Source organism: Lissotriton vulgaris, chromosome 9, assembly GCF_964263255.1.
Source record: "Lissotriton vulgaris chromosome 9, aLisVul1.2, whole genome shotgun sequence".
In the NCBI taxonomy this organism is placed as follows: Eukaryota; Metazoa; Chordata; class Amphibia; order Caudata; family Salamandridae; genus Lissotriton; species Lissotriton vulgaris.
In genome coordinates, this window is record NC_141697.1 from 105,633,502 (window position 1) to 105,646,297 (window position 12,796).

Here is a 12,796-nt window from a genome sequence, read left to right on the forward strand (position 1 = left end):
GACAAAGCCTTCAACGACATCAAAGATGCCCTCTCATAGGCAACCACGCTCGCAATCTTTGACCCTGAGCGAATGACCCAAATTGCTGTTGATGCCGGCCCGCTAGGCCTTGGAGCGGTGCTCTTACAGAAACAGCGTCAGGAAGAAGATTGGGCTCCGGTGGCGTTTGCAAGCAGGTCACTCACAAAGACTGAGCAGCGTTATTCTCAAATAGAGAAGAAGGCCATCGCCATACATTGGGAATGTCGTCCTTTCCACCTGTATGTTTACGGAAAACCATTAGTGGTCACCACTGATCACAAACCGCTGGTAGCTATGTTCGCAGGGACATCCACAAAGCATCCACCAAGAATCGAGAAGTGGATGCTCCAACTCTAAGACTATAATTGCCGAGTGGAATATCAACCAGGGTCACGCAATCCGCCGGACTACCTGTCCCGACATCCCAGAGCAGCCACGCATAAAGAAATGGAGGACGCTGCTGACACCGAAGAATATGTGAAATGTATCACCTCCCGGTCCTGCCCGATTCCCCTGTCCATGCGAGATCTGTCAGTAGCTACTGCCAAGGATGAATGCCTCCAGCGGGCTAAGCTGATCTTGCAAAACGGGAACTGGCACAAAGCCAAAGAAGGATCGAAAATTCTGAGGATGTATGACGTTACAACGCATGCTTTTACCACGCATGTCTTTACAACGCGGTTTTTACAACGCATGCCTTTACAACGCATAGTGCTTTGGGGCGCTGGATAGTGAATTGTTTAATTTACTCTTCCAACTCCAGTCCCCGTGGATAGTAGGGAAGGTGTTGGATAGTACATTAAACCTATTCCCTATCCTAGAGCGCCCCCCAGCGCAATGCGTTGTAATGGTTTACGTTGTAAAAGTTGCGTCGTAAAGGCACTGCATGGTAAAAGTTGCTTTGTAAAGGATGTTCCCCAAATTCTGACAGCTCCCGCCCAGCGGATCATGGAAAGCCTACACCATGTGAAGGATGAACTCACTGAAGACCTAACAGGTTGTTTGTTAAGAGGGCATTGTTTAGTCATTACCGGACCGATGTGTGCAATTTGCCCATGTGGGGCATCAAGGCATGGTAAAAACAAAGGCGTGACTCCGCACTAAGGTGTGGTTCCCCCTCATGGACGAATTGGTGGAGAATGCTGTTCGATCCTGTTCGGCATGTCAAGTTACAGGCGATCTGCTTTGTCCCGCTCCAGTCATCACTGAGCCTAGGCCACAGTCCCTGTGGTCATGTGCCAGCATGGATTTTGGTAGCCTGCCTGATGGCCGACACATACTGGTGGTAATTGATGACTATTCCAAGTATCCGGAGGTGGAAATCGTGACATCTCCCAATGCTGCTGAGGTAATACCCAAGATAGAGAAGATTATAGCCACTCACGGATTGATGCATGAGTTGTGCACTGATAATGGGCCCCCATTCCAGGGACAAGAGCTGGCTGCTTAACTCAGAGCCCTTGGTATACAACACCGCCGAATCACGCCTCGTTGGCCTCAAGCCAATGGTGAAGCGTAACGTTTCATGAGGACTCTCAACAAGTTCATCCGAATTGCACATGACAAGAAACAATCTATAGAATTGGCTATCTTTACATTCCTTCGCAGTTACCGGCAGACACCCCACACCACCACGGGGGTAGACCCCGCACACTTACTGATGGGCCGAGTGGTCACTGACTCGATACCGTAACACCCCACATGGCAGCCAAAAGACCCTGATGACCCTCTCATTGACGCTCGTAGGAAGAAGGTCCATGCTCAAGTAAGCCATCGACAGAAAGCGCAGGAGAGCCGGATCAAGAAGGGGACTTAGTGTTGTTAAAAAATCGCTATTATACTGGCAAATTCCAACTGCCGTATGAAAAGATGCCTTGGACTGTGGTGAACATTAAAGGAACTAGAGTCATCGTCACCAGAGGACGGGAGACCGTGACCCGCAACGTGTCCCATTTCAAGAAGTTTAACCCGGAACTGTCAGCATCAGCCTCCATCGCATCAGGGACTGTGGACAGTAACCATGGAGCCATGGGACACCTCCCTGTGGAGGATGAGCGTGCCACTGAGGACATGGATGACTCCTGGGTTGAAGACCCTTGCGGCGCAGAGAGAGTGCGAGCTCTTTGGCTTTGTTGGAAGATAGCCGCTGTGAGATGGTTCCGGAAGATGATACCATTCTTTCTTCTGGGCGAGGTCATACTCGGTACCAGCTGCGAAGAAATCCTGAACCGTTCTCCAGACAGAGGGACTATATCACGTAAGACTGTTCTGGTGGGTCCGAGTTGCACTATGAAGAAGTTTTAATATGTCAGTATTGCAGTTTCGATTGCTATGTTGTTTTGATCCTTGTTGGGGAGGAATGTAATGTTGTGACTGACGACGGTATTCGTCACGTCGCGACATAAGGGTCATGTGACGACCTCAGTTAATAAAAGTAATGGGACGTGCTCACGTCAGGCAGTTGGTGACGGAGGCATGAGCCTGATAGTTAACCAGCAAACTGGCTCCTGTAATTATAAAGAACACATGCGTGTCCCAACCCTCATGAACAATTCATATCACCAGTGTCGGAACTGACCATCCGCCCGACACAACAGCTCTACTTTTATTTTCATGGGTATTCAAGTCTGGTGTTTCGCTTCTAGGCGGCTTCTTGCCAGGAGGTGGTGGCACTAAGGCAATAAGTAACACTACACGCACTGGAAAAGGCAGAGGCAACTCCGGTAGTTTAACTACAAAGAAAGAGATCAAGTTCTATATAAAAAAAAAATCAGGAAGACTGGTTAAAACGTTGACATTTGGGCTTCTCATCAATTTCTTAGGCATGGGTAAGTATGTGGAAAGAAAGGCAGAATAGAATACAAATTGCAGCACTTGGAGCACGAGCCCTCCATCCACGCCCACTCGGTGCCTCTGTTTCGGACATTATCTGCCTCGCACAGCAGCGCGAGGCCCGGCGTTGGCGCGCGGGACGGGTTCCAGGAAGGAATGTCCCAAACATCGGTGAGCAGGCAGGGCACGCAGATGGCGGAGATGGGAGCCACGCATCGCTCACCCCGCCTCCTCCAATCCGAGGCGCGCCTTGGAGCGGTGGGCGGGGCCAGAAGGTACACAGCGGCGCTGGAGCCCGGGCGCTAAAATCAGTTAGAATAGGAGGAGGCGTGGAGACGGGAGGCAGCCAGAGGTGCAGAGAGCAGCGCACAGCGGACCATGGCATCCAAGTGCCCAAAATGCGACAAGACCGTCTATTTTGGTGAGCGCGCGCGATTTAAATAATTCCTCTCAAACCACGACTCCTATTTTATTTTCCATTCAAAAATATGTACTTTTGCCTATGCCTGCCGTGCACCTGCCACATTCTCATGCAGGGCTGCCGACAGAGTGCATAGACCCCGCTATTTTGGCGTTCGAACCGCAGCCTGCCCCCTCACATCCATCTTGTTTCACCACAAAAGGGGGATGCTGTTCTAATTGCCTTTCTCCGCTCGCTGCCTGCTCACGTTTCATCCCCACGCTGTGCTTGTGGTGCTGAAGCTGCTGCTGATGGCCGACTGCTCCCTTTTCGAATCGTGCACAAAAAAACACATTTCTGTCAAGGCGCCGCATAAGCTGCACGGTGTTTCCTATTTATTAATGGCAAGTTGTAGGAAGGAAATGCAGCGTTGATATGCATTGTTTTTTTCCCTCCAGGATATTATGAAATCAGGACACAGAGAGGACAGGAGCCGGCAGCGTTGCTTGCTGCCAGCTGCCGGTGCCAAAGTCAGACACGAGTGCCATGGAAACGCCCTAGGCATGTCGGTGTACCATGTGCACTTATATAACCACTAATGTATGCACAGCGCGAGCTGGCATGTCAGTGGAACATTCCCACACTGTGTGCATGCCTGCTGCTAGTAAATGTGTAGTACAGATCCAGGCAGTCTGACAGAAAGAGAACTGCATTAGAAATGCATTTCCAGACAGCTTCACAAAAGAGCCCCACATTGATTTCCGTCTGTTTGTTTTACCAGGTTTGCTGATTTTCCAAGTAGTGTATGCACTCTCAGTTTCCCAATTCGGACTTTAGCCCCTTCCCTCTCCACTGGGGTCTCCCTGTACGGCAATAGACCAGTCCCTCTGAAATGTGATGTTTCATCATATATTGGGTGACCAGGTGCCATGTGCACTGTGAAGAATGAACCCACCCTCTTGCTTCGCACTCCAACGAAGGTTCCTTCTTGGAGAGGTGCCCAGAGTGGATTTATCTCGGTTCTTTAAAAACATTAATGAGCATTTTGGTTGCGTCTCTTCATGGTGATTCAAACACAGGGTGCATTTTAAAGAACACGCCCCATCAGCCTGGACTCTCCAACGTGTTTACTACAATGTTCTTACTTGGGAACACAAGCCTGCCTTGGATACTTAATCACCATGAAACAGGTTACTTTGAAAGCCATTTTTTTCTGCAAGGATTGTGTATGTTTTTTAGTTTTCACCAGGATAAGCTCCTGCCAGCTTTCCTCTCATTGTAACTGATATCAAACTTCCTTCTGCCCTGGAGACTCGCGCTGCCGGTTCTCTTCAGAGGTTGTGTGTGTACATACCTTCATTTCCTCCGGTATTCGGTCTTGTTTATTTATTGTGTAAGTGATGCGCCGTCGACTGTGAGTGGGAGTTCACAAACCCTAGAGAAGAATGGCTGGCTCGCATTCCTCTCCAGAGCATCCTTATTTAAGAAAACATCCAACGCATCTCCCCAATGTCTAATAAGATTAACATCTCTCTCAGCCAATCTTCAAGGTTTCCCTCCCTTGTTTGTTTTTTAGATTTTTGCTGCTAATGTTGTTTACACATGCATTTTTCAGTTAACCTCTGACTTGCCAATAGGCACATGAACCTCAATCCAGTTGTGTTTTAGATTCATTTTTTGGCAGGTGTACATTATCAGAGGGTTGACGGCGCGGGGTTGTAACTGTACTGCTGCACCACAAAAAAGTATTTTTTTATGATTACAAGGGTGAGAAATAGTTCATATGCAGAGTATCTGACACTGGCTGGCAAACCTACCTTTGACGTTTTTTGCAGTCAAAGAATATTCTTTAGACTGTTGCTTTGGCTTGGACATGTTTTTAGAATTATGATATGGTATGTTGTGCACTTTTGGGCAAAATGCCCCAGTGGATGTGAGTTGTAGCACCAAAATAGGCCTCTCCCCGTATGCCACCTTCAGGGCCACATTCTGTTTTTATCAACGATCAGAGGGGAATACGAAGGCTAACAGGAGTACTATCTGTTCTCCACTCTGGCTGACCAGGATAGGGAGATGGGGCGGAATGCGTATTCTTGACAGAGCCATGAGTGGAGATAGGTAGTGGTTTGCAGTAACTTGAGTAGAAATATCAGAAGAGATTGGTGCGAGAATAAAATTAAAAAAAAAGCAAAACTATGGGCCGTCATTGGATGACTGCCGCGTTGCACAGCAGGTGAAACAAGATAAAGCAGGAAATCAGCCCAAGAAGTGGTTAAAGAGAGGAACCAATGGAAGTGGCCACTGGTGAGCATAGCAGAGATTTAGAGACGGGAAGGGAGTGGTGGGTGGAGAAAAAGAGGGTAACATGTAGGGCTGTTGTGATTAGACAGGTTAATCTTGGATCAGAGTCAACATCTCAGCAGTGCAATGCTGCTCCACAGACTGACTCAGCATTCAACGTAAGTTCAGCATGGTCGACGTCAGCTCGTGCCACTAAATCTACCTATCATTGCGCTAAGGTTCCTAGCTTCTTGTATAGCTTGACACGCTCTGCTTCAACACTCATGTGAGCTGGCAAGGAACGTGGGTAAAAAGATCTATCTGTAAGAGATACTCGGGCATTGTGGGAGCGACCTTAAAGATCTTCTTGGAGAAATGGCAGAGTTAAAGCGGTGGGATCTCATGGAAGTTCAGCAACAAACAATTGATGGAAGGACTACTTTAATTATTCTCTGCCACTTCCTGAATCCTAGTCCATCAGGCTTCATCTACTGTGCCACTGTAGACAGAAACCAGTCAAATCTGTATTAGTCCTACGCCAGTAGGAAGAGTCCAGCCTGAATTGCCAGGCTTGGCCCCCTCCAGACGGGAACAAAAGCCACCCCGGGCCAGTTTTTGTCTACTTAGACCTCATTAATGAGGTATAGCTGGAGTCCTTTGGAACAGTGAGCATTGGACTCTGTCTGGGCGTTCTCCTCACATTTACTGCAACTACTGCAACAAACAGGGTGATGGAAGGAATGCTTTAATTAAGTTCAGCCACTGGGGCTCTTTTGGGTTGCATCCCAGTCCACCATTTCCCCCACTATGGCACTCTAGACAGAAACCAGCCATGTGCAAATCAGTCTTGGTCATGCTTCAATAGGAATAGTCCACTCAAACCGACAAGATTGGTCCACAATATCACAGCGGGCAAAAAGCATTTTTGGGGCTACACCAGTCTTATGGTGCTCAGAATTGTTTTTGAGGACTGGACTGGAGTGTGCTGAATGTAAGTATGAGGTAAGGGGTAAACGATTAGAGAGACATTAGGAGAATAGCACTTGTAGCAGTTGATTATAAGTGTCAGGTTAAAGTCACCAAGAAGGATGATGGGCGTGGAAGGTTGAAGTGAGTCAGGAACAGTGTCTAGCTCATCAAAGAAGAGACTAATCATGTCAGATGGCTGGCGGGTATGCACGCATTCAAGAGTGCCATGACTGAAATGTAGTGGAATTCAAACAAAGTGACAGGGTAGTATTTGTGGTGTGGTGGTCTTGAGTAATTTGAGGAGGAGAAAGCCCACTCCCTTCATTCAGGGATGTTAGTGAAAAGTGGAGTGGTCAGTGTGGGGGGCTACGGGTGTAGCTGAGTGCTTGCGTCGCCTTGATGGCAGTAAAGTGTAATAGAGGGATGCAAGCGCTGAAATTGCTTAAACCCAAAATACGTTGTGTGGGGTATTTGTGAAAGTAAGCTGTAGTGCATTCTGATCTTTTCACCACACAGAATAATTAGCAGGGTTGAATGTGAGACTCTATGTGAGGGATATAGAAAGAATACATGATTTCACAGTGTAGTTTGCATTGTGCAAACATCAACTTTATCAGGCCACTTATGCTCACAGTGTGCAGTAGATTCCGACGCCCTCGCATGTATACTGGGCAGAACTGTAATGAGGATGAAAAGGGTAATATGCGAAGGACATCGCATTAAACTGCGCAGGCAGGAGCAAACATGCAACAGAGTTGAGAAGATCATACATTGTGTAAGTGCAGAATTTGAACTTTACCAAAGGGGTTCGGGCTCAACATTTAGAGTCCCAATAGCAAATCGCAACACGTCTTCCACGCACCACCTCAGAGAGAAACTCAATTCCTTTTAGCACATAACAGACCCCTGTGTGAGAGTCAGGACCACTTCTGAAGCTGTGTCTTTTGTTTGCAAGAGGAGACCCCACCCATGTTTAGATTGGTCTGTGTTTATCTTTAAAGCATGATGCATTAACGAGGTAAACATGAGATCAAATTAAAATGTACATCGATAAGAAGTTTAAAAAAAAAGGCTGATTATTTTTAGGTTTTGTCTGAGACAACGCATGCACTGTCGCTTGCGAGATCTCTGGAAAACTAAAAAAAAAGTTTAAAGCGCTCAGAGCCTACCCATTACTTACCGTTGTTGGCTTCAACATCACTCCCATTTCATTGCTTCTCCTTGGCCAGCGCATCTTGCTTCCACTTTCTCTTCCTATGTTAGTCTGTTCCATGGAGCATGGACCAAGAACAGCTTTTGGTCCGCGGCCGGTATCCTTCCACTGCATGCCTGCTTCTGGAGGCACTGTTTTATTTTCCTTGTTACACTGCATAAGAGTGCACATGTTTGCAATATGTCTGCTTTGCCTTATATGTTTTGGGAGCCATGGATGCAAGCTCCGTACTCTAACCTTTTTTGACACGCTTACTATCGACACATGATATTCTTCATGAGATCGGCATATCATTTACACTCTTTTGTTGCTCATTACCATCTTCTATACATCTGAATCTCAGGCATTGGATTTGAAATGTCCTGACGATGATCCTTATATTGTAAGAGGATCGAAAAATCTTCGACCCCACACACGGACCCTTTATTGTATATGTAACCTAATAGGGCTGGTTCGTGGTTTTGCTTATTGAGACATTCCTGGATTATTGTTTATAAATGTCGCTTGGAAATTGCCTGAGAAAGAAAGTTAATACTCTTTTTGCCAGTACCCACTCTATTGGATTGTCAGAAAATATTTTTTTCCAAAATTGAGATGTTGACACTGTGTCAGAAGTAAATTAATTTATTTGATTCGAAATTAATAATGCTTTTTGCAGAGACTGTTCCTTTAAAATAGCATACACTCTTGGATGGTATGCACTTTTGGGTTTTCCTTGTTTATTGTAAAATAACACTATACATAACAGCAAGTTGTCAAGTCCCTCTAAGAAAGTCTGAACTAGGGGGAAGAACACACGGGGTAAAAAACCTCCTTGTCAGTTTAGTCGCTCTTGATTAAAGATTAATACTGAAGCGATTAGCAGGGCACTAAACTCCCCTGACAGCCAAGCAGAGACAAGAGACAAGCAAGAATATCTAGAAGGAGTATGCAGTAGAAGTGTCCCTTGCAAGCTCGGAGATTCCAGAGCAGTCCAGGAGGTGAGGACGTTCAACCATGCACTTGAGTGCGGTATTTAGCAACATGCTGCCTGATAGTGCCGGGAGCACTCCTTCTTCTCCTTAATTTTTTTTTTTTTTTTTGAAGACCAATGGTCCCAAACTTTATTTAGTTTCACAGATGAGTTAAACAGCAGTCACACAGTGTCATAACAATAAACCACTACTACAAGCGGTACTCGGCTGTCAGTACAGAATGACATGGCAATTAAATACGAGTGAAAATAAACAGTAGCCAGTAGTAATGCATTAGTTCACAAGCAGCGGTCCTAGGAAATGTCTCGTGCCGCAGTGCCTGCGGCTCATGGCACTGCGCTAGGACCAGGGTGCTGTAAGAAATCCGACAGTCATTGCATTGAGTTATGTTCCCTGTTCAGTACAGTAGCGAGCTGGAGCAGGATCATATCCCCCGTTGTCACATGGATCGCTGGGCTTCCGCTGCCTGTACATGAAAACACCCAGTTGCCATTGTATGATACGGAAACAGGGAGGGGGGTGTCGAGCATTAGCGCGTGTACAAAATCAACAGTCTCTGTGTCAACCAAAAGGTATAACTGGGAATTAAAAGAGGAGGGGGAGGGAGAAACATTTCAACAACTGCTGGACTAGTGCATGTGCGTATGGTAGTGTGTCTTGAATCCTAACCGTGTGTGGTGCACCCTGTACGGGCTGCGCAGGGGCGGGGGTGATCGAGGATGTGGTGTCGCTGCGGCCGCGGGGGTGGAGGCGGGGGGGGGGGAGGAGGCAGCGGGGGGGGGGGAAGGGCAGCGTCGGGGGGGGCGGCAGGGGACATCGCTCGGTGTGCAAAAGCCCGGTAGTCGGGGCTGGCGGCGGGGGGGAGTGAGGGGGGGTGGGGGGGGGGGCGCAGCAGCGGTGGGGGGGGTAGGGGGGGACGCGGCAGTGGGGGGGGGGGGGCAAATTCCGTGACCTATATGGACAGCAAGCGACAGGGCCTCTTCTATTCCGCGTCAGGTTGGCATTCTATACCGGCCCGGGCGCATGCCCTGTGTTACGCGATCAGGGTAGCGTCCCAGTCTTGGGCGATCGGGTATTTCCGTAGGCCAGTGGTCTCCTCTCTGTGTAGTGACACACTCTCCGCACTGGCCCAGTTGCCAAAAGAGCGACGCCAGTCTGCAGGGCGCAGTGGGTTGGCGTTTTTCCACCGTTTCGTAATGAGGCGTTTAGCCGTTATGAGGCCTAAATCCCAAAAGCGTGCCCGCAGCTTGGTCTGCTTGGTTCTCCTGTAGAGCCCCAGTAGGCATACTTCCCACGTCTTGGGGAGAGTTTCGCCCGAGGCCGCCGTCAGCGTGTCAGTGACCGCTGACCAGTACGAGGCGAGGTGGGCGCAGTTCCAGAGTGCGTGCAGGAAGTCTGAGTCTAGGAGGCCGCATCTGGGACATGCCGACGAAGTGAGTCCGAAGTAGCGATTCAGTTTGTCAGGAGACAAATATGCTCGATGAATGATATAATATTGGATGGTTTTAAATCGCGCGTTTCGGGGAACATTTCTAGCGCCCGCTAATATTGCGGTCCATTGTTTGTCCGTCCAGTCGGAGCCTCGGTCGGTCGTCCACTTCCCCCTCAGCCTTTGGGAGGAGAATTGGGTATGGGTGTGTAGTGCCTGTGCCAGCCAGTGCACTATATGAGACCCATTGCCCATCACGGCTGCTCCCCTCACACACAGGGAGTTTGGCCACACAACCCTTTGCTCTTGTGAGACATTAATCGTTTCTAAAAATTATCGTTTTGATTTTAACAAACTTAACTGTGTTTTTATTTAGAATTTTAATCAGCGTTGTCTGTTTACTGCTCTTACTTTTGGGGGCTTGGGGGCATTTCTGAACGGTTCTTAGGGCTTTTTGCTGCTACGTCGGGCTGATCCCAGCTTTACCGACTGCAACCGCCATCTTGGGTAGGATATCTTACTGGTAGCGGTCTAGTGCGAGGGCGGCTCCTGCCCCTCGCGCTATAAATCGGGCTGAATAGTTTGCCCGCGTTACATACACAGGCTGCTCCCCTCACACACAGGGAGTTTGGCCACACAACCCTTTGCTCTTGTGAGACATTAATCGTTTCTAAAAATTATCGTTTTGATTTTAACAAACTTAACTGTGTTTTTATTTAGAATTTTAATCAGCGTTGTCTGTTTACTGCTCTTACTTTTGGGGGCTTGGGGGCATTTCTGAACGGTTCTTAGGGCTTTTTGCTGCTACGTCGGGCTGATCCCAGCTTTACCGACTGCAACCGCCATCTTGGGTAGGATATCTTACTGGTAGCGGTCTAGTGCGAGGGCGGCTCCTGCCCCTCGCGCTATAAATCGGGCTGAATAGTTTGCCCGCGTTACATACACATGCTGCTCCCCTCACACACAGGGAGTTTGGCCACACAACCCTTTGCTCTTGTGAGACATTAATCGTTTCTAAAAATTATCGTTTTGATTTTAACAAACTTAACTGTGTTTTTATTTAGAATTTTAATCAGCGTTGTCTGTTTACTGCTCTTACTTTTGGGGGCTTGGGGGCATTTCTGAACGGTTCTTAGGGCTTTTTGCTGCTACGTCGGGCTGATCCCAGCTTTACCGACTGCAACCGCCATATTGGGTAGGATATCTTACTGGTAGCGGTCTAGTGCGAGGGCGGCTCCTGCCCCTCGCGCTATAAATCGGGCTGAATAGTTTGCCCGCGTTACATACACAGGCTGCTCCCCTCACACACAGGGAGTTTGGCCACACAACCCTTTGCTCTTGTGAGACATTAATCGTTTCTAAAAATTATCGTTTTGATTTTAACAAACTTAACTGTGTTTTTTATTTAGAATTTTAATCAGCATTGTCTGTTTACTGCTCTTACTTTTGGGGGCTTGGGGGCATTTCTGAACGGTTCTTAGGGCTTTTTGCTGCTACGTCGGGCTGATCCCAGCTTTACCGACTGCAACCGCCATCTTGGGTAGGATATCTTACTGGTAGCGGGCTAGTGCGAGGGCGGCTCCTGCCCCTCGCGCTATAAATCGGGCTGAATAGTTTGCCCGCGTTACATACACAGGCTGCTCCCCTCACACACAGGGAGTTTGGCCACACAACCCTTTGCTCTTGTGAGACATTAATCGTTTCTAAAAATTATCGTTTTGATTTTAACAAACTTAACTGTGTTTTTATTTAGAATTTTAATCAGCGTTGTCTGTTTACTGCTCTTACTTTTGGGGGCTTGGGGGCATTTCTGAACGGTTCTTAGGGCTTTTTGCTGCTACGTCGGGCTGATCCCAGCTTTACCGACTGCAACCGCCATCTTGGGTAGGATATCTTACTGGTAGCGGTCTAGTGCGAGGGCGGCTCCTGCCCCTCGCGCTATAAATCGGGCTGAATAGTTTGCCCGCGTTACATACACAGGCTGCTCCCCTCACACACAGGGAGTTTGGCCACACAACCCTTTGCTCTTGTGAGACATTAATCGTTTCTAAAAATTATCGTTTTGATTTTAACAAACTTAACTGTGTTTTTATTTAGAATTTTAATCAGCGTTGTCTGTTTACTGCTCTTACTTTTGGGGGCTTGGGGGCATTTCTGAACGGTTCTTAGGGCTTTTTGCTGCTACGTCGGGCTGATCCCAGCTTTACAGACTGCAACCGCCATCTTGGGTAGGATATCTTACTGGTAGCGGTCTAGTGCGAGGGCGGCTCCTGCCCCTCGCGCTATAAATCGGGCTGAATAGTTTGCCCGCGTTACATACACAGGCTGCTCCCCTCACACACAGGGAGTTTGGCCACACAACCCTTTGCTCTTGTGAGACATTAATCGTTTCTAAAAATTATCGTTTTGATTTTAACAAACTTAACTGTGTTTTTATTTAGAATTTTAATCAGCGTTGTCTGTTTACTGCTCTTACTTTTGGGGGCTTGGGGGCATTTCTGAACGGTTCTTAGGGCTTTTTGCTGCTACGTCGGGCTGATCCCAGCTTTACCGACTGCAACCGCCATCTTGGGTAGGATATCTTACTGGTAGCGGTCTAGTGCGAGGGCGGCTCCTGCCCCTCGCGCTATAAATCGGGCTGAATAGTTTGCCCGCGTTACATACACAGGCTGCTCCCC

At 48.0% G+C, this 12,796-nt stretch overlaps 1 protein-coding gene across 1 annotated transcript in view; it reads left to right on the forward strand.

The window, feature by feature from the left end:
- The first annotated feature begins 3,124 nt into the window (after nucleotides 1-3,124).
- Nucleotides 3,125-12,796, forward strand: part of CRIP2 (cysteine rich protein 2) — a 271,160-nt gene continuing 261,488 nt past the window's right edge. Inside the window, exon 1 of the mRNA XM_086937148.1 lies at nucleotides 3,125-3,274. Coding sequence (XP_086793274.1) covers nucleotides 3,232-3,274 — 43 coding nt within the window. The 5' untranslated portion in view covers nucleotides 3,125-3,231. The remainder of the gene's footprint in view (nucleotides 3,275-12,796) is intronic.